General features: G+C 38.2%; 1 protein-coding gene across 1 annotated transcript; it reads left to right on the top strand.

Moving 5' to 3' along the window:
- The first annotated feature begins 14,095 nt into the window (after positions 1–14,095).
- LOC128666533 (galectin-1-like) lies at positions 14,096–24,789 on the top strand. Its single transcript, XM_053721191.1, has 4 exons — positions 14,096–14,146; positions 21,206–21,306; positions 23,144–23,318; positions 23,735–24,789. Exons 1-4 carry the CDS (start codon positions 14,138–14,140, stop codon positions 23,876–23,878), a joined length of 429 nt encoding a protein of 142 aa, XP_053577166.1. The 5' UTR covers positions 14,096–14,137; the 3' UTR covers positions 23,879–24,789.
- The last annotated feature ends 2,012 nt before the right edge of the window (positions 24,790–26,801 follow it).

Here is a 26,801-nt window from a genome sequence, read left to right as displayed (position 1 = left end):
AATATGCAGCTGCTTATACTTTACCAGATCACCAGTTTGAGATTTCAGTTAATATCCAAATATGTCTATCGTCATATGTTTTAGGAGAATTATGCACATTTGTAAAATAATTAATCTTGATAGTTTCTTATCCACAAAGAGTGTCCCAACGTATTTGTTTTACAGAAAACTGTGTTCACACACTGCTCTCTCTATCAGCAAAAATGGCCGCAAGCAGCCAGGATTGCAAATAGTCACCATGCAAAGTTTTTCCACCAAGACCCTTTTTCTCTGTGTGCAGGGAGTTTTTGTCTGAGTCCAAAACTCCTCCCCATGTCCTCCCTCTATCATTCAATAGATTTGGATTGGCTACTGGGAAATTTCATTTTCAACAGCCAAATGCCTTTTGGCTGTAATACTGAACTTAGGCCACCGGGAGCAGCAGACAAGACAGTTTAATTTTCAACATCTCATTAATATGAAACATGATACACTTTCCACAATACAAAGTCATTTTTATAAATTTAAAATATATGGGTATCTAAAAGGATTTTAATACTTTTAGCATGGATCTAATACATTTTTCAGTTATCATCTTAATATCACATACATACCTTGAGTTCAGCAATCAGATGTTATTTCACATAATTATATTTATATTGGACTACTTTCCAATATCAATATAAATATTGCATATCTGTATATCTCTTGCTGAGTGTATAAAAACATATGATGTTTTTTATATTTTTTTTATTTAGCAGACATTCACATTTAATATTATACAAACAGACAATTTCATATTCATTTATTCGTACCTATTATTTAATAGTCTGAGGCATATATTTAATGTTTGAAAACTATATACATGATTTGTCCAAACTTCAAATCCTTAAGACTTCTATGTTTTCAAAAATACATAGGTTAAGACATGTTGAAATTTTGATTATTAGGTTTTCAGCTTCCCATATTACCCTTCTTAGGCATAGACAATCTCCCAGATTCATGTGTTCATATTTAATATGTTGTCTGAATATATATATATTCATTTGAGTATCTTAAACTACATGAAAATTAGGCATAATTCCTTTATCTGAGATCTAGTTTCCCATGTCATACAGAGACTTGAAACGCCAGCTCGTCTGGGAGATGTATATTGGGGGCTTAGAATGGGACAATTTATCACCTATATGCTAAGGGATATTTCCTTTGAGTTTGTACATTCCACTATTTTTACAGACACAGCGACTGGTTTTTCAGATAGGGAAACATTCTTTACACAGGCCTCCTTTGAAATGGATAATTGGGACATTCTGGCTTGTAATGTGTATTCTAGTCACAGCAAGGGGGTGTTTGTGTCATCCTGAGATTTTACTGATGTGAGTTCCTTTCTTCTCAGATGTCCTGTTAATCAGGAAAAATGGGGGTTTGGGCCATAGTGAGACCAATTCATATCAAATCTGTTGTTTACTTAAGGTTTCTTCACAGATACCCTGACAAGTCTCGCTCTCTCCTCACTTTCTGCCATCTATGCTGCTCCCTTGCGCATGTGCAGGTAGCCAATCAGCACCGGTCAGTTCTCCTGGTGCTGTCAATCACCAGGAGAACATAACCATCTCTGATTGGCTTGAGGCAGCATGAGGGATGCTTCCTATAGGTCAGTATTTTGCTGCAGGTAATCTTAAGGTTGTTTTACAACCAGTGGGTGGTGTTGCTGCTATTGAAGAAATGTATGCATGTTTTGCTATGGAGAGATGCAGTCCTGTATGATGCCTCTCCATAGTGTTACATGTGTGGGGAAAAATTTTTTAATTTTTTTTTACATTTCTTTTTATTAAAATTAATTTAAAGAAACTTTGGCCCCATATGGCAGGGGAGGCAGTGCCTCCCCTGCCTTCTATGACTGCAAATCCCTTACCTTATAACACAGAAGGGGACTGCACTCTCAGACTGGACTTGGTACACATCCCATGACCCTGCAACATGCTCAGCCCTGGGTGCTCACTGGCACACACAGGAAGCTGTGCTGTCCCCAGAGTCACAGGCAGTTAGCCCCAGACAGGACTGGGTGCAAGGCCCATAGGGAAAATTACAAAACAAATTAATATAACACATAGAGAAAGTCCAGCACTCACTTGCAAGCTCTCACATAGATTAAAAGCAAAAATGGAAAGGTTAGTTACCGCATTTGGCCAAATGGGACAAGCCCAGGTACCTGGTCAAGGTCCCTTTCAAAACCTAGGTCCCTAAAACAGCCACACAATACAAGCTCTCAATCCAACAAACTGGGAACAAGTGAAGGGTGCACAGGCTTATGTAATCACCCTAGACATATACAAAACACGGAAGGGGACTGCACTCTCAGACTGGACTGAGTACACATCCTATGACCCTGCAACATGCTCAAACTTGGGTGCTCACTGGTACTCACAGGAAGCTGTGCTGTCTCCAGAGCCACAGGCAGTTGGCCTCAAACAGGTCTGGGTGCAAGGCCCATAGGGAAAATTACAAAACAAATTAATATAACACACAGAGAAAGTCCAGCACTCACTTGCAAGCTCTCACATAGATTAAAAGCAAAAATGTATATGTGTGTGTGTATGTGTACACATTTAATAATAAACCTACTTACATTTAATATGCATGTGTAATATATATATATATATATATATATATATACGTACATGTACAGTTTTAATAATAATACACCTATATTTTACATTTAATATGTATGTATATAAATATATATATATATATATATGTGTGTGTGTACACATTTAATAATAACCATATATTTTACATTTACTATGCATGTATATATTTATATATATATATATATATATATATATATATATATATATATATATATACAGTATATAAATATATGCATACGAAGAGAGAAGCGCTCTCTTCGTATGCAAATTATTATGACCCTGGGGAGGTCTCCCTATGGGTGATGGGGGAAACCAGACATGGACTCCTTGCCCAGTGTGCTTAGAGGAATGTGACTGCACCTCACTTTTGAGGCCCATAGGAGGCTGAAAGGATCACCTGGGGTTATCATGTTCCTTGTTCAGAGGAGAATTGCTTGGTATTTCGGGGCTGGACTGACTTTACTTGGCAGGATCAGACTGATATGTTTCAGGAACGTTTTCCTCTGTGAAAGTACACTGATCTAAAAGAGGCTGCTCCTGGGTGGTAAATCGTCATAGAACTAGCTGATGAGCTTTTTTTTCGTTCCTGGTAGACCGCTTCTCTCTTCGTATGCAATATATATATATATATATATATATACTGTATATATATGTGTGTGTGTGTGTATATATATATGTGTGTGTGTGTGTATGTGTACACATTTAATAATAAACATATTTTACATTTAATATGTATGTATATATATATATATATATTTATAAATTATATATATATACATATATATATATATATCACCATCTGTAATATTAGCAATTAGCAATATATTAGCAATATAGAAACAGGAGCACAGTGATCATTCATCTACCTTTATTCTGTATTTTTGGGTGTATCACACCATAATCATGTGAAACACCCCCTAAACAATCACATAATACAGGTAAAGGAATTATCACTGTTCTCTGATACTCCATCTATAGATTCTAAAAACAAATCGTCAAGCCCTTCTTTAACATCATCATAGCCAAAGTAGCATGTTTGGGTACCTTTCACAAAATAAAATAAGAATATTATAAGGACATAAATAAGTATGTCAGAACCAATGTGCTAACTCCTGCATTATCATAGCTTTTAAAGGTCCCCCATAATTAGCTATTTTTTATAATTAAAAAAAATGCAACTTTGCACTTGCAAGGTTGGACGGACAAAAAGAAATCTAAATATAATGTATTTTCTTACCTTGTAGATTAAATTTTCCCTGAATCTGATGTCTCCATAGTTAGTCTCACTGATTGATCCACACTTGCTGGGCATTACTCACTTGCAATTTCATATGATGTTTAGATACTAGAATATTCAGGTGCCAAATGCAATTTGTAAGAGTAAGGACAAGCAATATTAATGAATAATCCTAACATTTAGGAGCAAAACTGTTTCTATGGCTTTTAAGATTTGTGAAGCCTGTAACCTATTCCTTTATATATGGTGTCAGTCTGAGTCTGAGGTGGTATGTTCAATCTAATATGAATGAGCCCCCTCCCAGCTATGTCTTCTATCTTGTTTGTGCTGCCCACCAGTGGCCCTGGTGCAAGATATGTTTGCCCCCCCCCCCCATAATTTAGACCGCAATGGGTCTAAATGATTTAAACATGTTGCTTAGCATCATTCTTAAGTAGTTTGAACCCCCTATACTCTGTATACGGCTAATTCATTATTGAAGTTCCTTATAAAATAAAGAGATAAAAAAATATGACATCTGAAGATGCAACGCAAAAGGTAATCAAGTGGTTAAATCACTGCACTGACACCCAGCAACAGTTTATTTGTCATGAAAACACATGGGTAATCATGGGGTTAACCCCTTTCCATTGTTAGGAATGTTTCTTGCCAAGTACATTGGACTTTAGCGCCCTTAGGACGGCATGGAATGCCCTAGCCATGTGGCTATCCTGCGGCCATAGAAGCTGCCTAAATGGGATTGCGGGCCGAGGGTGGGCCTAGTGTCATAAGCACTCCCCTTGACCCGATCCCATCATTGAAATCACATGAATGAACTTTTTTATTACTTAGGTATGCATTTGGCCTTAAATATATTGTCATGGCTGGCAGGAAAGGATTGCAAGTGTATCCAGTACTTGATTTAAGTCTTATATTATGCTATATTATGTTTTGCATTATGTTTGACTATGCACATAGCATAGAAAGAATTGCTAACGTACACATCTGGTCTGAGAGATGATATTAGGTCGTACATATGACATAAAAGGGATTCTAAGGCATTGATATGGTATGTGGTCTCTTGGGTTTGGGCATACAATTGTCATAAAAAGTTTGCTGAGGCATCTATATGCTCAGAGGCCTGTTGTTAAATAGCCAAACAAATCCCTCCTACCTCTGACATCATAAACACTCCCCTCATTACAAATGATAATCCCATATTAAAGGTGTATCACCTACCACAGTATACAAAAATCCCAAAATAATAACAAATCCCATTATAAGTCAAAGAGAAAAGACTTAAAGGGACACTAAACACCTGCTGCAAATTCTGCAAACTAACTTCTGCTTTTAGTTCATAAATGTACTCCAAATCTAGAAAAAAGGGATATTTAGGCAATCTGTGCAGCTTACCCCCAGTTTATTCAAGAAGAGTGTTGTCAAACAGAATGGTGATACTGAGCTCAATGCTGCTATGTATCCTGCCATGTTGTAACGCACGTTGCTCACAGGCAGTAGTCACATGATGTGAATGACAGATAATTGTATAAATAAAGTTAAGAGGATTATCAGAATGCTCCCTCACTGTTGTGCTAATCGAGTGCTGTATAAACATCATATGTGCCTCATTTATATAAATAAACATTCAGTTTGTGCATTCATTGATTTAAAATCAAAGCACTGTGGGTTTTTTTTCTGTGTTAGAAGAAATATGTCTCCACAGCTAGAGGAATGTTTATTTTTGCTAATAGCTAGCTACACGGGTATTAGGGAGGAGGAAGGAGGGGGAGAGGCATGCTCATAGCTGAATAACGCTGTATTTAGTTAGTTCTACTACAAGATTTATGCACGTATTGCCATAGATTAGCAAGCTACACCGGTAGGAGAGGGAAGGAGGAATGAGGGGCATGCTCCATGGGAAGAAGGCAGCTGGATAACACAGTACTTCAAACATTTTACGGACTAGACATTGAAAAGATACTTACACTTAGTGCATAAATCTTGTAGTAAAATGTAAATACATCGTTATTCAGCTGCCTTCTTCACACGGAGCATGCCTCTCCCCCTCCTTCCTCCTCCCCGTGCAAAATATTAAGGGAGTGACTGGACCCTTGTGGTAGCAAGCCCATGGAGGACTCCACATGTTAAGCAAACAGTACATATTGGTGTGCAAGCTTCACAATGATTTTTATGTATGTAATTTTTGTAAAATCAACTTTATTTTTTTTCTAATATAGATTATTTCATTAGGTCCATAAATTGTCACACCTCTATAAGATTTACTCTCCCCCTCCTTCCTCCTCCCCGTGTAGCTTGCTATTTGCAAAAATAAACATTCCTCTTTCTTCTAACACAGAAAAAACCCCACAGTGCTTTGATTTTAAAACAATGAATGCACAAACTGAATGTTTATTTATATGAATGAGGCACATATGATGTTCATACAGCACTTGATTAGCACCACAGTGAGGGGGCATTCTGATAATCCTCTTAACTTTATTTATACCATTATCTGCTATGCACATCACATGACTGCTGTGCCCGTGTGGCAATATGGCGGCATACATAGCATTACCAAGCGCTGGATCAGCAGTCTGATTGAAGACACTCTTCTTGAACTGTTTAAGATAAACTGAGCATCAAGGATATGGATTAATGCTTAGTTTGTTATTATTAGTAAGTATAAGTTAGTTTAAACAATTTTTATAAGGTGTTATAGGTCCCTTTAATGATAATACATTTTATCCCATTAACCTAAAAACGAACCAGACCAGATTATTTTTTTCCTTATTTATATGTATTTACAATCAGATAGCCAAATTATAATCTCTATTTTAGGCCCTTAGGGTGTGTCATGAGATGCAGGACACAGAATTATAGAATTATAGAAGTATACAGCTTGCACAACACATCTAACTTATTAACTGCAACATAGACTATAACGACTATAAGCCACGCCCCCATCCGGTGATGTCCCATTCTTATCACTTCCCCTTTTTCAAAGGACAAAGCATACAAAGCTTAAATTTTTTTTTATAGTACAACAAATAACAAGTTAATGAGAACTTGGATGAGGACTTCGCCGACTGGATGAGGATTGATGTCCGGACTTTGATAACTGTAAGGGCCATTGGCAGTTTAGTGTAGGCTAGGTTTTTTTTAATTTTTTTGGGGGGGTTATTTTGATAGGGCTATTAGATTAGGAGTAATTCAATTTTATTTTTGATAATTTCATTTTTTATTTTTTGTAATTTAATGTTTATTTTTTTTGTAAGTTAGTAAATTGTATTTTATTAATTTAATTTATTTCATTTTATTGTAATGTTAGGTTTTAGTGTAAGGCAGGTTAGGTTTTATTTTACAGTTAATAACTATTTAGTAACGAGTCTACCTAGTTAAAATAAATACAAACTTACCTGTGAAATAAAAATAAAACCTAAGATAAATACAATATAACTATTAGTTATATTGTAGCTAGCTTAGGTTTTATTTTACAGGTAAGTATTTAGTTTTAAATAGGAATTATTTAGTTAATAATTGTAAGTTTTATTTAGATTTATTTTAATTATATTTAAGTTAGGGGGTGTTAGGGTTAGATTTAGGCTTAGGTTTACGTTAGGGTTATGCTTACGGTTAGGGTTAGGTTTAGGCGTTAATATATTTATTTAGTGTTAGTGATGTTGGAGGCCACAGGTTTAGGGGTTAAAAACTTTAGTATAGTGGTGGCGACATTGGGGGTGGCAGATTAGGGGTTAATACGTGTATTTAAGTGGCAGCGAGGTTAGGGGCAGCAGATTAGGGGTTAATAAATTTATGTAGGTGGCGGCGATGTTAATGGTGTCAGATTAGGGGTTTATAACTGTATGTAGGTGGTGGCGATGTCGGGGACGGCAGATTAGGGGTTAATAAGTGTATTTAGGTGGCGGCGAGGTTAGGGGCAGCAGATTAGGGGTTAATAAATTTATGTAGGTGGTGGCGATGTTAGGGGTGTCAGATTAGGGGTTAATAACTGTATGTAGGTGGTGGCAATGTTGGGGACGGCAGATTAGGGGTGTTTAGACATGGGGTTTATGTTAGGGTGTTAGGTTTAAATGTAACTTTTTATTTCCCCATAGACATCAATGGGTCTGCGTTATTGAGCTTTTCTTTCAGCGATCGCAGGTGTTAGTCTTTTTTTTTTTTTGCCAGCTCTCCCTATTGATGTCTATGGGGAAATCATGCATGAGCACCTCAAAGCAGCGCTTGTTTTTGGGTGCGGTATGGAGCTCCCCACCATATCGCCACCATATCGCCCACTCAACTCTGCTTTTTTAAAACCTGTAATAGCAGCTGTGACGGATACCCCGGCTACCCCGACTGGGTAGCTCCGCCAAAGGGGTCCTACTTCCTCCCTGCTGACTGCAGCTATATAGCTGTCAAGTTACCACAGCCTGTAGCCACCCCTGATGCCCGACAGCACCAGTACTCAAGGTCTCACCCTGTGGCAGACTCCGGCTACCCAGACTAGGTAGATCTGCCATAGGGTCCTTCCTCTGCCTGGAGGGTCTTTCCTCTGCTTGGAACAGGCTGCTATGTAGCCCAGGAAAGTGATTTTAGCTGGAGCCCACCCAAATAACTAGACATACTAGCATTCAGGTGAAACAGGAACTGATTTTATTGAAAACACACACTCATTTTATACATACAGCTCATCTTGATAAGACCATGGACACTCCCACAATTTTCCCGCCATTCCCGCCCCTCCAGACAGACCGGCACCTCCATAGCAGCCACAGTCCCACAAAATCCAAGACACAGGGATGGCGGTTTCGGGTGATCCCGGTGGCACTTCCAGGGTGTCATTTTAAAGCTGCCACAGTCCAAAAATCAGCATGATTTGTTACTGGGTGTCAGGGTTTTTTCCCTGTTTTGTTTGCCATATGCTGCTGGCAGCCATTTTACTCACCTCTCTTGCTGACTTTGGTGCATACTGTGTGATGCTGCTCATTTCCTGCACTTCCTTTTATGGCCAGACTGGTGTACATCATCCGTGTGAGACAGGATGCAGTCTCAGAATTGTGATGTCATCACTTATTATTTAAAGGGCCTCTGTTCAGTATGCTTTGCCCTTGCGTTGTCTCAGACCTGTTTGTGAGAGCTCCTGTGTATTACCTTGCTGTCTGACGTCCCTCCTGGTTCCTGATCCCTGTCTTGTTCCTGACTCTGCTGTTCTCCTTGTTCCTGATTCCGGCTCATCTGACTACTCGCTTTGGCTCCTGACTTGGCTCGTCTAACTACTAGCTCTGGTTTTGTTTCCTGGCTTGTTATTTGACTTGTGGACGTATTATTGTTTGCTATTAATAAAGGTGTGATTATTTTTGCACTTCTCGTCTCAGTCTGATTCGTGACACCCTGACACTAGGGACCATAGTTACAGTCCGTTGAAGTTATCGAGTTAGGGGTGTCCAAAAACCCCAGTTCTCAAAGGGGCTCCCCTCCAATAATTCCCCCAGCTCTTGTCCTCCATAGGGGCTACCAATCCCCAAAAGAGCAGAGCTCTGGGGCAAAGGGCTGCTGGAGTGACCAGGGGTAAAGTTAGCGGGTGTCCTGCTGTCCTGTGGCCGACCAGGAGTTCCAGGAGCCAGGCCAGCCTGAGAGGAAGTAGACAGGTGTCCGTTGTGAGGCGGCCGACAGGGAGTTCCAGGAGCCCGGCCAGCCTAGGAGGGTTTTCCTGGTCATAGACCAGCTCTTATCTTAACAAGTTTTAAAACACAAAACAAGCCAACAAAAGCAAAGAAAAAGCTTCCAGGTTTGGTGGCTGCTCTGAGGAGCCCAAAACCACTGATGAACAACAGGGGTGAGGTTGTAGGGGGTAGGGGTTTTAACCCTTGCAGACCGGTATCTGTGACAGCAGCGCTATAGGGAGGTGAAATAATGCTTTTGTGGTGGTCGTTAAAATCCCTATAGTGCTCAAAACTCATAATCTAGCTGAGAGTGTTTTCTGTTGTAAAAAAAGAATCGGTAGCCCCTTTCTGCCTCTTCATCCCTCCTAAGGACCTCGCCCAGAGGAACAAAGCGGGTTGGCTCGAAAACACCCACAGAGGGTAGTGTAGTGCAGATCTGTCATCCTAGCATCAACTGCACCAGGCTAAAGCCTGTGACTTGGATGGGAATTGCCCTGTAGGCCAAGAGAGCTAGGTACAGCTCAGATTGCTTCAAAAGGAACTTTGTTGTTTGAACTGCCCTTTCAGCCATTCCATTGGCCTGCGGGTAATGTGGACTTGATGTAGAATCGGCTAAATCATATTCAACTGCTGAAAGAACTGAACTCCATGGAAGCAAACTGCATTCTGTTATCACTAACTCCATTGGTATGCCCTAACGGGCAAACAAGCTCTTGAAACGAGTGATAATGGCTTGACTGGTAATCTCATTCAAGGGTGCAATCTCCTAATACCTGGAATAGTAGTCAATCATGACTAGGTACTTCTTCCCATTCAGTTCACACAAATCTGCAGCTATTTTCTGCCATGGACCTGCAGGCAGTGGGGTAGAAATCAAGGACTCCCTTCTCTGAGTAGGCCGGCATTTCCGGCAAAAGGCACATTTAGACACATGGGTTGCAATGTCGGAACTGATCCCAGTCCACCATACCACCGTAGCTGACCTTTCTCTGCACTTTGTAATGCCCAAGTGGCCATCATGAATCCTGCTCAACATCTCCTGCTGCATGCTAACAGGAATGACAATGCGGTCTTGGAACAGCACTAAACCATCCAGCTCCATGAGCTGTGACTTTTCTGACTGGTAAGAACTTAAAGACATCCAGGCTGCCCGGCTCTTGGGCCAACCTTCTTTTATGTACTTAATAACTTCTTTAAGGTCTGTATCTAAACGTGTCTCCTTTCTTATTTGCTCTAGCTTTCCTGACTAAATGGATTTGGATGCCAGAACTGAATCCACATACATTTTCACATCTGATACTGTTGAAGATTCTTTATCAGCAGCCAACGGGAGCCTGGAAAGTGTAGCTGCAATGGGCTGTAGTTTATTCTCATTCAGCTACAGGAGGGCGGCCCCTAGCCCATAACTGCTTGCATTAGCACTAACCACAGTCTTTTTAGAAGGGTCGTAGAACCCTAACAATGGGGCAGACTCCATCAAGGACTTGACCTGTACAAAAGCTTCTTCCTGTGAAGGACCCCAGACCCAGACAACATCTTTCTTCAACAACTCTGTGATAGGGTGTAGTACTGTGGAAAAATATGGAAGGAACCTGCCCACATAATTCACAAGGTCCAATATTTGCCTCAGCTCGTGTACATCAGAAAGACTTTTCATCTGTTCAATAGCAAGGATTTAATCAGGGTCCGGCTTAATGCCATCTCCATTGATGATATGCCCAAAGTAACATAACTCAGATTTTCTAAAATGGCATTTCTCTTTATTTAATTTCATCCCGGATTCTCAAATGGTCTGCAGCACACAGTTAAATTTCTGATCATATTCTTTTAATGTAGACCCATACACTAAAATGTCTTCCTTGATGACTGCCGTGCCCTTGTGGTCCCTTAGGAGGGAACATATCTCTCTTTGAAAAATTTCAGGAGCAGAGGATATCTGAAGAAGCAAAACCAACCTACCGGTGTAATGAAGGTAGTCAGTTTGTGGCACTGTGGATCAGAAGCCGCTGGAAGCATCCAGTGTAGAGAAGAACTTCACCCCAGCCAGTTTCAGAGCTATATCTTTAAACGTTGGCAGCACATATATCTCTCTCTTCACTGCCTCGTTCAGCCTTTACAAGTCTACGCAGATGCATACCTTCCCATTTTTCTTCATAACAGGCACAATGGGGGCACACCAGTCAGTTGCTTCAAAAACCTCTTCAATAACTCCCATATTCTTTATACGCAGAAGTTCCTTCTCCACTTGAGGCATGAGCGGGAATGGAATGCTACGAGGAGTGGTAATGCTGTATGGGACTGCATCACTTTTAAGTGATATTCGGACTGGGTTGCAATTCAGTAGGCCCAATTCACCAAACATGTCTTCTGAAATCTCATTCACTCTGGCGACAAGGCCCAAACCACAGGCTGCTTTCCTTCTCAATAGGTTGTTAACACACTGACCTCTAATTACATGTACCCACATGGTGAATTTCCTCTGCTTGTACTTGCAGCATGCAATACATTTCCCTGCACAATCGATGTCGCCACCAGGAGCTGTCAAGGACATTTTATGAATGCTGCAAGGGACATAACAGTGATGTCTGCTCCTGTGTCAATCTTGAAGGCAACCTTGGCTCCCATTACAGTAAGGGTAACCCGCCAATCTTTGTCTAAACCAGACCGTTCAACAACAGACCCTACAAAGGACATTTCTTGACCCTCCTGGTAACTATCCACCTGCATCTCCTTAATGTATTCAGTTTTACACGCCACTTCAAAATGGCCCATTCGGTTACACTTTCTACATCTTTTATCTTTAGCGGGGCATATGTCATTCTGAACATGGGTATGGTTATACCGTGTGCAGCGGGTCTGCTGCGCCCATCCATTTCTGGGCCTTTTTCACCAGTTCACTCTGGTGGGCCATCCTAATAGCCCCATCCAACGTTAATTCTGCCTCCAACTGTAGCTTCAGTGAGACCTCAGCATCTGCAATTCCTATGACTATTCTGTCTCTGATTTGCTCTTCTTTAGCAACACTAAATTTACAGAATTCTGCTAGTTCATACAGGCTGCATACAAATGACTCCACAGATTCTCCCACACGCTGAGCATATTTGTGAAAACAAGCCCTCTCATGAATCACATTTCTTTTGGACACAAAGTGAGCACTGAGTTTGTTCATAACTATTTCAAAGTCAAATTCTTCCCTTTCTTGGAATGTAAAGGCATTAAACACTGGTTCCACATCTTTCCCGATAGAGTACAAAAGAGAATTAACTTGTACTTCACCACTCTCCTTGTCCAGCTTGGAAGCAATCCTTAAGCATTGAAACCACTGACACCATGTGGGCCAAGCTGCAGGCTGAGAGAAATATATATATTCCCCTTCGGAACATGGTCTAAAACCATAAACCAAAGTTAATTAAATTGATATCCTCTCTCAAAGAAATGTGCAGGAACTGGTAAATGTCTCATTTTAGGATTATGAATCGTCAATTTATGTTGAGTCATGCAAGCCTTTATCTGTTGGGAAGTCTCCCCCACATAAATTAGGCCACATGGGCATTTAAGTGCATAAACCACATAAGTAGATTGACACGTAAAGTGCCCTTTTATAGCAAATTTCTTACCACAAAAAGGATGACTAATACTGTCATCCTTTATTATACTGTTACAATGAGAGCCGTTAGGTCACATAGTTGTCATGAAAGGATTGCTGAGGCATTCATCTATTCTGAAATATCATGTTTGACCATACAGCTGACATGAAAGGGTCGCTAGTATGGCTTAACTTAGAACAGCTCATGTGGTGGTGGGGGTTGGTAAGGCTCAGTGTTTTTCTTCATATTTGATATTTCCAACAAAAGGCATCAAGAAAAGGAGTTTGACAATTCCCCTGTGTGAATATTGTCTCTGAATTGATTAAAGGGACAGTCTAGTCAAAATTAAACTTTCATGATTCAGATAGGACATGCAATTTAAAATAACTTTCCAATTTATTTTTATCATCAAATTTGCTTTGTTCCCTTGGTGGTATTTTTGAAAAACTAAAACTAGGTAGGCTCAAACTGATTTCTAAACTGTTGAAAACAGCCCCTTATCTTTTTGAATTTTTTTAACAGCTAGACAGTACTAGTCCATGTGTGTCATATAGATAACATCGTGCTCACTCCCGTGGAGTTATTTAGGAGTCTACACTGATTGGCTAAACTGCATGTCTGTCAAAAGCACTGAGATAAATGGGCAGTATGCAGAAACTTAGATACTAGGTAATCACAGAGGTAAAACATATATTAATATAACTGTGTTGGTTATTCAAAACTGGGCAATGGGTAATAAAGGGATTATCTATCTTTTTATAGATGGTGTAGACTGTCCCTTTAAGTCCATCACTGATCTTTGTGTAAGAGAAATGTTGGACATTTCCTTCCTTAACAAATACATTTTCTCGTATTTTTTTTCTCTAAACCTCTCTCTAAAAAACTTGGCAGCTGTGGAACGCTTAAAGGTAAACATTTTTTAGATTTTACCTCAGGGTGCAAACATTTTTTAGATTTTACCTCAGGGTGTGGTTTGGATGATAAATATAAAGCCAGGATCATTTTAAAACTGACATATTTAGAAACATTTGAGACAGGAAAATGGCACTTGTAAGTATCAGATTGGGTCAGTTGTTTGGTTTAGCAATATTGACCACTGTAAATAATATGTATTTATGCAAGGATAGTTGTACAATAAGTGTATGTTAGCTAGTGATAGTTGGGTAGGTTGCATTGTAGGATTTTTTTGGGTAGCATAATGGTATAGGATAGTTATTTTGGGTTGGAGAATTGATGTGCAACGTATTGTGTTTCTGTATTACTTTAAAGGTGATTGTGGTTAAGCAATATTCAATATAGATCATGCTGGGTAGGGCTTCTAGTGCAGAATGTGTAAGTGAAAATAGATGGAGTAAGTTGTATAATTTTTTATTGGATTGAGGCAGATGATATAGTGATGCTGTTTAGGGGGGGGCAGATGATCTAATAAATAGCTTAGTTTTGGTTACATGCAGCATTGCTTGGGTGGGGATGCTGGTGTAAGATACAGCAGAGCTTAGATAGGATCAGTTCTTGTTAGACATTTTCTGAGTAGCGACACTTGGGTGTTGGAAGCAGTTTGTTAGATGGGACGTTCAGTTTAGAATGTCTGATGAGTGAGTTGGTTAGCATAGTACACACAGTGTTTTGGGTGGAGGAGGAAAGCATTAGATAAAGTGTATGTGGGGTGTCATAGCTGGTTTATGATGGGTGAGCAAAATAGGTGTATGATGTAGTTTGCGCTAGGTGACCACAGTTGGTGTATAATGAAGTAAGTATTTGCCAAGGAAAATTGGTGCATGATGTAGACTGTGTTGGGAAGGAGAGTTGGTGTGTGAGTTGTTTGAAGACAGTAGATATATGATGTAGTGTTAGTTGGTGGGTGGGTACAGTCGATGTATGATATAGTGTGTGTTGAGTGAGGACAGTTGGTGTGTGATGAATTGTGTATAGGGTGAGGATGTGTGATGTATGATGTAGTGTGTGCTGGGAGAAAATAGATAATGTATGATATAGTGTGTGCTGGATGGGGACAGTTATAATGAAGTGTTTGTTGAGTGAGGACAGTTGGTGTATGATGTAGTGTGTATTGGGTGAGAACAGTTGGTGTATGATGTAGTACGTGTTTGGGAGGACAGTTGGTGTATGATGCAGTATGTGTTGGGTGAAGACAATTGGTGTATGATGCAGTATGTGTTGGGTGGGGACACTTGGTGTATGATGTAGTGTGTGTTGGGTTACAGACAGTTGGTGTATGATATAGTGTGTGTTGGATGAGGACAGTTGGTGTAGGATATAGTGTGTGTTGGGTGAGAACAGTTGGTGTATGATGCAGTGTGCGTTGGGTGAGTACAGTTGGTGTATGATGTAGTTAGTGTTGGGTGAAAACGGTTGGTGTATGATGTATTATATATTAGGTGAGGACAGTTGGTGTATGGTAAAGTGGGTGTTGGGTGAGGACAGTTGGTGTATGATGTAGTGTGTGTTAGGTGAGGACAGTAGGTGTTTGATGTAGTGTGTATTGGGTGAGGACAGTAGGTGTATGATGCAGTGTGTGTTGGGTGAGGACAGTAGGTGTATGATGTAGTGTGTGTTGGGTGAGGACAGTAAGTGTATGATGTAGTGTGTGTTGGGTGAGGACAGTACGTGAATGATGTAGTGTGTGTGTGTTGGGTGAGGACAGTTGGTGTATGATTTAGTGTGTGTTGGGTGAGGACAGTAGGTGTATGATGTAGTGTGTGTTGGATGAGGACAGTTGGTGTATGATGTAGTGTGTGTTGGTTGAGGACAGTAGGTGTATGATGTAGTTTGTGTTGGTTGAGGACAGTAGGTGTATGATGTAGTGTGTGTTGGTTGAGGACAGTAGGTGTATGATGTAGTGTGGTATTACTCCGAAAATTAACCATATATGAGATCTATGGTTGATTTTCAAAATGTGCCCCAATTGCCCCTAAATAATGTGTGTTGTAGTTGTTAATAAAAAAAGAGCATTTTTTTAAATTTTTATAAAATAACTGCAAGAAGCAGTTATTAGGGGGTAATGTTGGCTTGTGCGGGGTATTAGAAAAAAAAACAGCACCGAAAATGACCTTTACATTGTTGTCTCTGGGGAACTGTGCATTCCCTGTAAATATATACAGTATGTTTATGCTTATATCAATATATATTTACGTGTTAGTATGTGTATATTCATATAGATATATATTTATGTGTTAGTATGTGTATATTCATATAGATATATATTTACGTGTTAGTATGTGTATATTCATATAGATATATATTTACGTGTTAGTATGTGTATATTCATATAGATATACATTTACGTGTTAGTATGTGTATATTCATATAGATATATATTTACGTGTTAGTATGTGTATATTCATATAGATATACATTTACTTGTTAGTATGTGTATATTCATATAGATATATATTTACTTGTTAGTATGTGTATATTCATATAGATATACATTTACGTGTTAGTATGTGTATATTCATATAGATATATATTTACGTGTTAGTATGTGTATATTCATATAGATATACATTTACGTGTTAGTATGTGTATATTCATATAGATATATATTTTCTTGTTAGTATGTGTATATTCATATAGATATACATTTACGTGTTAGTATGTGTATATTCATATATATATATATTTACGTGTTAGTATGTGTATATTCATATAGATATATATTTATGTGTTAGTATGTGTATATTCATATAGATATACATTTACGTGTTAGTATGTTTATATTCATATAGATATATATTTACGTGTTAGTATGTGTATATTCATATAGATATATATTTACGTGTTAGTGTGTGTATATTCATATAGATATATATTTATGTGTTAGTATGTGTATATTCATATAGATATATTTTTACGTGTTGTGTGTATATTCATATATATATATATATATATATATATACGTGTTAGTTTGTGTATATCCATATAGATATATATTTACGTGTTAGTGTGTGTATATTCATATAGATATATATTTACGTGTTTTAGTATGTATATATTCATATAGATATAGATATATATATATTTACGTGTTAGTGTGTGTATATTCTTATAGATATATAATTACGTGTTAATGTGTATATATTCATATACTGTAGATATACATTTACGTGTTAGTGTGTGTATATTGATATAGATATACATTTACGTGTTAGTATGTGTATATTCATATAGATATACATTTACGTGTTAGTGTGTGTATATTCATATAGATATACATTTAGGTGTTAGTGTGTTTATATTCATATAGATATATATTTACGTGTTAGTATGTGTATATTCATATAGATATATTTTTACATGTTGTGTGTGTATATTCATATAGATATATATTTTCTTGTTAGTATGTGTATATTCATATAGATATACATTTACGTGTTAGTATGTGTATATTCATATAGATATATATTTACGTGTTAGTATGTGTATATTCATATAGATATATATTTATGTGTTAGTATGTGTATATTCATATAGATATACATTTACGTGTTAGTATGTTTATATTCATATAGATATATATTTACGTGTTAGTATGTGTATATTCATATAGATATATATTTACGTGTTAGTGTGTGTATATTCATATAGATATATATTTATGTGTTAGTATGTGTATATTCATATAGATATATTTTTACGTGTTGTGTGTATATTCATATATATATATATATATATATATATACGTGTTAGTTTGTGTATATCCATATAGATATATATTTACGTGTTAGTGTGTGTATATTCATATAGATATATATTTACGTGTTTTAGTATGTATATATTCATATAGATATAGATATATATATATTTACGTGTTAGTGTGTGTATATTCTTATAGATATATAATTACGTGTTAATGTGTATATATTCATATACTGTAGATATACATTTACGTGTTAGTGTGTGTATATTGATATAGATATACATTTACGTGTTAGTATGTGTATATTCATATAGATATACATTTACGTGTTAGTGTGTGTATATTCATATAGATATACATTTAGGTGTTAGTGTTTTTATATTCATATAGATATATATTTACGTGTTAGTATGTGTATATTCATATAGATATATTTTTACATGTTGTGTGTGTATATTCATATAGATATATATTTACGTGTTAGTGTGTGTATATTAACATAGATATATATATATATATACGTGTTAGTTTGTGTATATTCATATAGATATTTATTTACGTGTTAGTATGTATATATTCATATAGATATATATTTACGTTTTAGTGTGTGTATATTCTTATAGATATATAATTACGTGTTAATGTGTATATATTCATATACTGTAGATATACATTTATGTGTTAGTGTGTGTATATTGATATAGATATACATTTACGTGTTAGTATGTGTATATTCATATAGATATACATTTACGTGTTAGTGTTTGTATATTCATATAGATATACATTTACGTGTTAGTATGTGTATATTCATATAGATATATATTTACGTGTTAGTATGTGTATATTCATATAGATATATATTTACGTGTTAGTTAGTGATGTCGCAAATAGTTCACCAGCGAATAGTTCCCGGCGAACATAGCTTGTTTGCGTTTGCCGCGGCGGGCGAACATATGCGATGTTCGATCCGCCCCCTATTCGTCATCATTGAGTAATACTTTGACCCTGTACCTCACAGTCAGAAGACACATTCCAGCCAATCAGCAGCAGACCCTCCCTCCCAGACCCTCCTACCTCCTGGACAGCATCCATTTTAGATTCATTTGGAAGCTGCATTCTTAGTGAGAGGAGGGACAGTGTAGCTGCTGCTGATTTAATAGGGAAATCGATAGCTAGGCTAGTGTATTCAGTGTCCACTACAGTCCTGAAGGACTCATCTGATATCTGCTGTAAGGACAGCACCCCAAAAAGCCCTTTTTAGGGCTAGAACATGTCTGCTTTTTTTTTTTTCATGTGTAATCTAATTGCAGTTGCCTGCCTGCCAGCGTGTGTGTCAGGCTCATAGTGTATACTGTGCCCACTTGCCCAGTGCCACCACTCATATCTGGTGTAACAGTAGTGTATATTTAAAAAAAAACAACACTTTTTTGACTGTGTTAAATAATAGCAGTCAGTTTCCTTCACACGTGTGCGTTTCAGTGCCTGCCTGCCAGGGCACAGTGTCACCCCAGTGCAACTCATATCTGGTGTAACAGTAGTGTAGATTTAAAAAACAACAACACTTTTTTTTGACTGTGTTAAATAATAGCAGTCAGTTTCCTTCACACGTGTGCGTTTCAGTGCCTTCCTGCCAGGGCACAGTGTCACCCCAGTGCAACTCATATCTGGTGTAACAGTAGTGTAGATTTAAAAAAAATGGGGAGTTTGCGGTTGTGCAAATGGACTGTTTGCGGTTGTTTGCGGTGCGTTAAAGGGACAGTCTAGGCCAAAATAAACTTTCATGATTCAGATAGAGCATGTAATTTTAAACAATTTTCCAATTTACTTTTATCACCAATTTTGCTTTGTTATCTTGGTATTCTTAGTTGAAAGCTTAACCTAGGAGGTTCATATGCTTCTTAGACCTTGAAACCCACCTCTTTCAGATTGCATTTAACAGTTTTTCACCACTAGAGGGTGTTAGTTCACGTATTTCATATAGATAACACTGTGCTCGTGCACAAGAAGTTATCTGGGAGCAGGCACTGATTGGCTAGACTGCAAGTCTGTCAAAAGAACTGAAAAAAGGGGCAGTTTGCAGAGGCTTAGATACAAGATAATCACAGAGGTTAAAAGTATATTATTATAAATATGTTAGTTATGCAAAACTGGGAAATGGGTAATAAAGGGATTATCTATCTTTTAAAACAATAAAAATTCTGGTGTAGACTGTCCCTTTAAACGGGGAGTTTGGTCTGTCACTGTGAAGCGGGCGTAACCCTTACACTACCTGAACGATACAACATCATACCTGATGTTTTAAAGCACGTTATTCCAAACAATTTAGGAATGTTAGGTGATGTATGCCCTTTATGGATTAAAACCAGACTCTGCATCAACTATGTAATTTTCCATGGGAGTTTTGCCATGGATTCCCCTCCGGCATGCCACAGTCCAGGTGTTAGTACCCTTGAAACAACTTTTCCATCACTATTGTGGCCAGAAAGAGTCCCTGTGGGTTTTAAAATTCGCCTGCCTATTGAAGTCTATGGCGGTTCGCCCGGTTCGCCTGCTCGCGAACAGTTGCGGAAGTTCGCGTTCGTCGTTCGCGAACGCAAAATTTTAGGTTTGCGACATCACTAGTGTTAGTGTGTGTATATTCATATAGATATATATTTACGTGTTAGTGTGTGTATATTCATATAGATATATATTTACATGTTAGTGTGTATATTCATATACTGTAGATATATATTTCAATTTGCTGCCCATCGCTGTGCGACTTACCCCCTTCGACATAAGAACAAGGCTCCCATTGGAGCCTATGGAAGTGCACTCTCGTGAGCACCTAACTTGTAATACCAGCGCACATTTGTGTGGATCTTAAATATCGTCCTTGCAAAAGCTAAATTTTGCGCTCCTCTCATAATCTGTCCCTAAACTAGCAGGAATAGAAGATGAACACTATTAAAGATGGATCCTACACTGCAGTTAAATATTCCCTGATTCTTATTGCTTATTATATTTACACTCTTACTTTCCTCTCTTCTATCTGTTTTATATAACTAAAGTCTAAATAAACAATTTGTGGTTTCCCAATTTGCTTTGTTCTTTTGGTATCCTTTATTGAAAAGTGTAGGTAGGTTTAAGAACAGCAATGAACTATAAGGAGCTAGCTGCTGATTGGTGGCTGCACGTATGCCTCTTGTCATTGTCTCATTAGATGTGCTCAGCTTGCTCCCTGTAATGCATTGTTGCTCCTTCAACAAAAGATAACAAGAGAATGAAGCAATCTTGATAATAGAAGTCATTTGAAAAGTTGTGTATGTTGTATGGTTTGGGATGGATGTATTGCCTATGTGCTGTGTATTTTATTGTGTCCCTGTATCAAGCTGCATAAAATGTGCATTATAAATAACATATAATAATGATATTAATGATATTGACAATACAATATCTGACTATTTTAGATAGTTCCATTGGTGGCGTCTCTGCTGACAATAACGAACCTGAACCTGAGTCCAGGACAAATCCTGACAGTAACCGGAATTATTGATGAAAATGCTTCAACGTAAGTGATGTATCTGCTGCTCCGTACACGTAGAAAGCATGGGGTCTATATCTGTATCTGCGCATCACACCCTTTCTGCTGAGGATAGTAATATACTGTATATAGTGATAGGGCATCTCATATATTCTGTGATGTATAAAAAAGTTTAAAACATCCCAAAGGTTATTTAACTAATATACATAACTAAAGGGACAATATACTGCAGTACTAAAATGTTTTAATGTGGTAGAAAGTGTTGGTACTGTAGAAATACTCCCCCCTGCAAACTGGTCAAAGGCATATGAAACCCAAATATGCGCTAGATTACAAGCGTCACAGTAAAATTGTTTTTGCGCTAGTGAAAACACCGCTAGTGACAGGCTTTTTGCTGTTGTCGGGTTCCACTGGTATTACAAGTTAAATAAAAAATTATTTTGCGCTAGCGATAACCTGAAAGGCACAAAAAACCCTAAGCGAAGTTTTCACCTGCGCGTACATGTATTCCCCCTAAGAAATTAATGGAGAAAAAACGACCTAGCATTTTCTCATTCCCCATAGAAGTCAATGGAAAAAAACCCTACCAAAAACACCCTACCATAAGCCTATTAACCCCTAAACGGCCAACCCCCATATAGAAAACACTAATTTAAACTAATAACTCCCAAACCGTCATTCCCCACATCACAAACTATCTTAATAAACTATTAACTCCTGAACCACCATCCCCCACAGCACAAATTACATAAATAAACTATTAACCCCTAAACCGCCACCCCCACATTGCTAACTACATAAATAAAGTATTAACCCCTATACCCCCATCCCCCCACATGGCAAAGTTATAAACTAAACTTTAAATCTCCTAACCTAACCCAAATTAAAATATCCCTTAAGTAACTGTAAAAAATACACAAAAGAAAACCTTACATTACAGAAAAAAACACTACTATTATAAAAAAACATACCATTACTGAAAAATATTAAAAAAACTAACATTACAAAAAATAAAAAAACTAACATTACAGAATATAAAAAAGAAATTATCATAACAAAACAAAACAACACCAAAATAAAAAAGTACTATTCTAAAATAAACTGCCAATAGCCCTTAAAATGACCTTTTGTAGGGAATTGCCCTAAAGCTATCAGCTCTTTTAGGAAAAAAACACACTAACCCCACTAACATTACATCCCCCAACCCCCTCAAAATAAAAAATACCTAACTAAAAAAATCTAAATAACCCATTGCCCTGAAAAGAACATTTGGATGGGCATTGCCCTTAAAAGGGGATTCAGCTCTTTTGCTGCCCAAAAAAATAAAAAAAAAACCTAATCTATAAAAAACAAAAAAACAAAAAAACAAACTAACACTAACCCCAAAGTTGGTACTCACCGTTGAGGATGGGCGGCGGTCATCCTTCTTCATCCCAGCATCTTCATCCTTCTTCATCCCAGCATCTTCATCCTTCTTCATCCCAGCATCTTCATCCTTCTTCATCCCGGCATCTTCATCCTTATTCATCCCGGTATCTTCATCTTTCTTCATCCCGGCATCTTCATCCTGGCATCTTCATCCTTCTTCATCCCGGCATCTTCATCCATCTTCTTCCAGGCGGTGGTCTAGCTTTCTCATCCCGGTGATGTCGGTGGTCACGTCAGTCCTCCTCTTGCGATCTTCATATGGTCTCCAGCCGCACACTAAATAGTGAATGTGAGGTACCCCTTTTATATAGGGGGACCCTTGCATTCCTATTGGCTGATTTGAATCTTCAAATGTGTGCACATGTTTACTTGAGTATTATGTGATTGCATTTGTGCGTGTGTAATGACTTCCACTTATATATGTTTTCTTTTTCAGTTTTCAGATAAATCTAGGTACAGATGAAAACAACTTTCTGTTCCACTTCAGCCCTCGCTTTGAATTTTATAAAGACAGAAAAGTAATTGCATTAAACACAAAAACAGATGGAATATGGGGCCGAGATCAGCAGACAGAATATGTTTTCCCCTTCAAAAAAGGCGAAGAAACCTCAGTGAGTCCTCCTCACTCATTAAAATATTCTGTAAAACATGGTACCATTATTACATTCATATATTAAAGGGATACTAAACCCAATTGTTTCTTTCATGATTCAGACAGAACATAGAATTTTGAGCAACTTTCTAATTTACTCCTATCAATTTTCTTCATTCTCTTGCTATCTTTATTTAAAAAGCAGGAATATAAAGCTTAGGAGCCAGCCCATATTTGGTTCAGCACCTTTAAATTCCTGCTTTTTCATCTAAAGATAGCAAGAGAACAAAGACAATGACAATAGGAGTACATTTGAAAGCTGCTTAAAAAGATGATTAGATTCTACTTTAGGAACTAAATCCTGCTTTATTTATAATAAATAGAGTTGATGTCACTTGTTTTGTTCAGACCTTAATAATCTCATTTCTTTTTCAGCTCTTATTTGTGTACCAAGGGAATAAAATTAAAGTGATATTGCCCGGCGGTGATGAAATCGTTTTCCCGTTCCGCAAACAGGCAACAATTCTCCCATATATGAACCTGAAAAATCTCAGATTGAAGTCCCTCACAGTGATTTGATGGATCCACCTTATCCTGCACATCAAATTCATATGATTTATCTTCTTGCACGTGCATATATTTCCCAAGCTCAGTCAGAAAATGCAGTTTAAATGGACAATGCATTGTATTTTTCCCTTATATATTCTCAGTGACGTGTTCACCAGCTGAGTACTAAATGTGTTTCTTTAGGTTTATTTTTGTAATTTAAATAGCTAGTTTTGTTCATTGACACCACCAACCATAGTGAAAATTTCAGTATCTAAGTATTGGCCTTTGAGTATAGAGAAAGGGCCTGACTCTAAAATCCTCAGCCATATTGAGTGAAATAACACGCTGACCCTTGCTTAAGTAGACCTCACTCAGTGGTGATCTGTCTTCTTTAGAAAATAATAGCTCTCTCTAGAATGGAAAATCTTACAGAGGAGAGAGAGCGACTGTAACAGGTAGCGCCTTGTACTGATAAAAATCATTTTGTTCAGCAAATAACAATCAAATCCTGCTGTTTTTATCATATATTCAGTTGCATCTGTTTCTAGCTTCGCATACACAGTCTTTCTAATAGTAGAACAAGGGTATGGAGGATTTTGAGACACTCTTGGGTTCAGAGATTTAGATAAGATAATGAGGCTTGCTCTTCCATCAGGATTAGCCGATTTGATTGTGCGTGTTCTTGAGAACCATTGTAGTTTCAAAGAGCTATTTCAAATAAAATTAAAAAATAAACACAAGAAATGTCAATACTCTGTAGCTGGAGTTATTGGAAACAAATTAAAGGAAAAAAGCACAGTACAATGTCCATTTAAGAGAATGTAACGTCAGCTTCTCAGGGGATGGTGCTAGTCTACTATAGAACTTGCTTGTTTGATTTGGAATCTGTATCTTCCTGTGTTGCATAATTTTGCTTATAAACAATAAAATCTTCACTTGGCTTTTTGTCTTCTTTCGTTATGAGGGGGGGGGGTGGACGAGAAATATCTTTCAAATGAAAACTAAAGAAAATAAAATTCAATAGGAAGGTGTATATCTATATGCTGTTATCTTACAGTTAGACACAATACTGCTTGAAAACCTAGTTTGATAAATATTTACTATATAAACAATCAAGAAATTAATTTCCGTCAATTAAATTCCAACCTCCTATCAAAACAGCTCAAGCATAAACAGCTTGATAGTCGGAGATGCATTGGCACAAGATGTTGTGCGTTTAATAGCTGAAAAGTAGAGACAGAAAGAGAGAGAAAAGCCTGAAAAATAAATATTTAATTGAATAGAGGTCAAGAGGGTGCCTTGCTAGTGCTACTGGAAGAGTGAATGAGGAGAAGGATGGAAGTGCTCAAGGTATTCCCCTAGTGCTACTGGTTGGGATGCCACCTCGGCCATGTTTTCCTGGACAGCTATGAGTTACACATAATGCAGGGTGTACAAGGAGAAACATGTATAGTGCTTTCCAGGGTCACTATTTGTGTGCTGTGCAGAGGTGCAATGCATGTTCCCCTCTGCACACCCAGCAACATGTATAACTCATAAGTGCCCAGGAAAACATGGCTGAGGTGACAACCCTAGCTACTGAGGAGTGGATGAATAGGAGGGTTAAACTGATTAGGGTGCTTTCCTGGTGCTACTGGGAAACTGGGTGAGTAGGAGGGTGAAACTGATAGGGGTATTCCACTAGTACTATTGGGTGAGGGAATGAGGAGCAGGGTAAAACTGATAGGGGTATTCCACTAGTACTATTGGGTGAGTGAATGAGGAGCAGAGTAAAACTGATAGGGGTATTTCACTAGTACTACTGGGTGAGGGAATGAGGAAGAGAGTGAAACTGATAGGAGTATTATACTAATACTACTGGGTGAGGGAATGAGGAGCAGGGTAAAACTAATAGGGGTATTTCAATAGTACTACTGGGTGAGGGAATGAGGAGGAGGGTGAAACTGATAGGGGTATTCCACTAGTACTATTGGGTGAGTGAATGAGGAGCAGAGTAAAACTGATAGGGGTATTTCACTAGTACTACTGGGTGAGGGAATGAGGAGGAGGGTGAAACTGATAGGAGTATTCCACTAGTACTACTAGGTGAGGGAATGAGGAGGGTGAAACTGATAGGGGTATTCCACTAGTACTACTGGGTGAGGGAATGAGGAGGAGGGTGAAACTGATAGGGGTATTCCACTAGTACTACTGGGTGAGGGAATGAGGAAGAGAGTGAAACTGATAGGAGTATTATACTAATACTACTGGGTGAGGGAATGAGGAGGAGAGTGAAACTGATAGGAGTATTCCACTAGTACTACTAGGTGAGGGAATGAGGAGGAGTTTGAAACTGATCAGCATACTCTGCTAGTGCTTCTGGAGAAGCAGTTGAGGAGGAGGGTAAAATATATCTGATATTTCAACTTGTGCTACAGGGGGAGTGGATAAGGAGGATAGTAAAACCGATCAGGGTACTCAACTTGTGGTACTGGGGAGTGGGTGAAGGCGAAGGAGAAACTGATGTGGGTTCTCTCCTCCACTAGTACTAATAAAAAGTCCTATAATTATAGGTGTGTGAAGGGCTAGTTTATAGTCAACTAATAAGTGCCTGGTAGGCATAAAACACATCTGACTGTGGCCCCTATTTAAGAAAGTCTGGCGGACCAAGAGCTGCTGGTGCAACGCCGCCCCCTGCAGACTCGCGGCCAATGGGCCGCCAGCAGGGGGGTGTCAATCAACCCGATCGTACTCGATCGGGTTGATTTCCGGTGAGGTCTGTCCGTCTGCTCAGAGCAGGCGGACAGGTTATGGAGCAGCGGTCTTTAAGACTGCTGCTTCATAACTTCATAACGGGGCATCAAGATCCATTCGGAGCTTGATAGATAGGCCCCCATGTCTCTAGAGAGTGGAGGAGAGTTTTGAGGAGTGGATGAGGATCCAATTGATAAGGAAGCCAAGATTGTGCTACTGA

This window comes from Bombina bombina, chromosome 7, assembly GCF_027579735.1.
Source record: "Bombina bombina isolate aBomBom1 chromosome 7, aBomBom1.pri, whole genome shotgun sequence".
Taxonomy (NCBI): domain Eukaryota; kingdom Metazoa; phylum Chordata; class Amphibia; order Anura; family Bombinatoridae; genus Bombina; species Bombina bombina.
Note: the sequence above shows the minus strand (reverse complement) of the source record. Positions and strands in the feature narration are given on the sequence as shown.

Excerpts from the sequence above, each read along its gene's own strand:
- LOC128666533 (XM_053721191.1), top strand. Across the intron at positions 21,307-23,143 it reads ATTGATGAAAATGCTTCAAC|TTTTCAGATAAATCTAGGTA; the intron begins GTAAGTGATGTA and ends TTTCTTTTTCAG. Across the intron at positions 23,319-23,734 it reads AAAAAGGCGAAGAAACCTCA|CTCTTATTTGTGTACCAAGG; the intron begins GTGAGTCCTCCT and ends TTTCTTTTTCAG.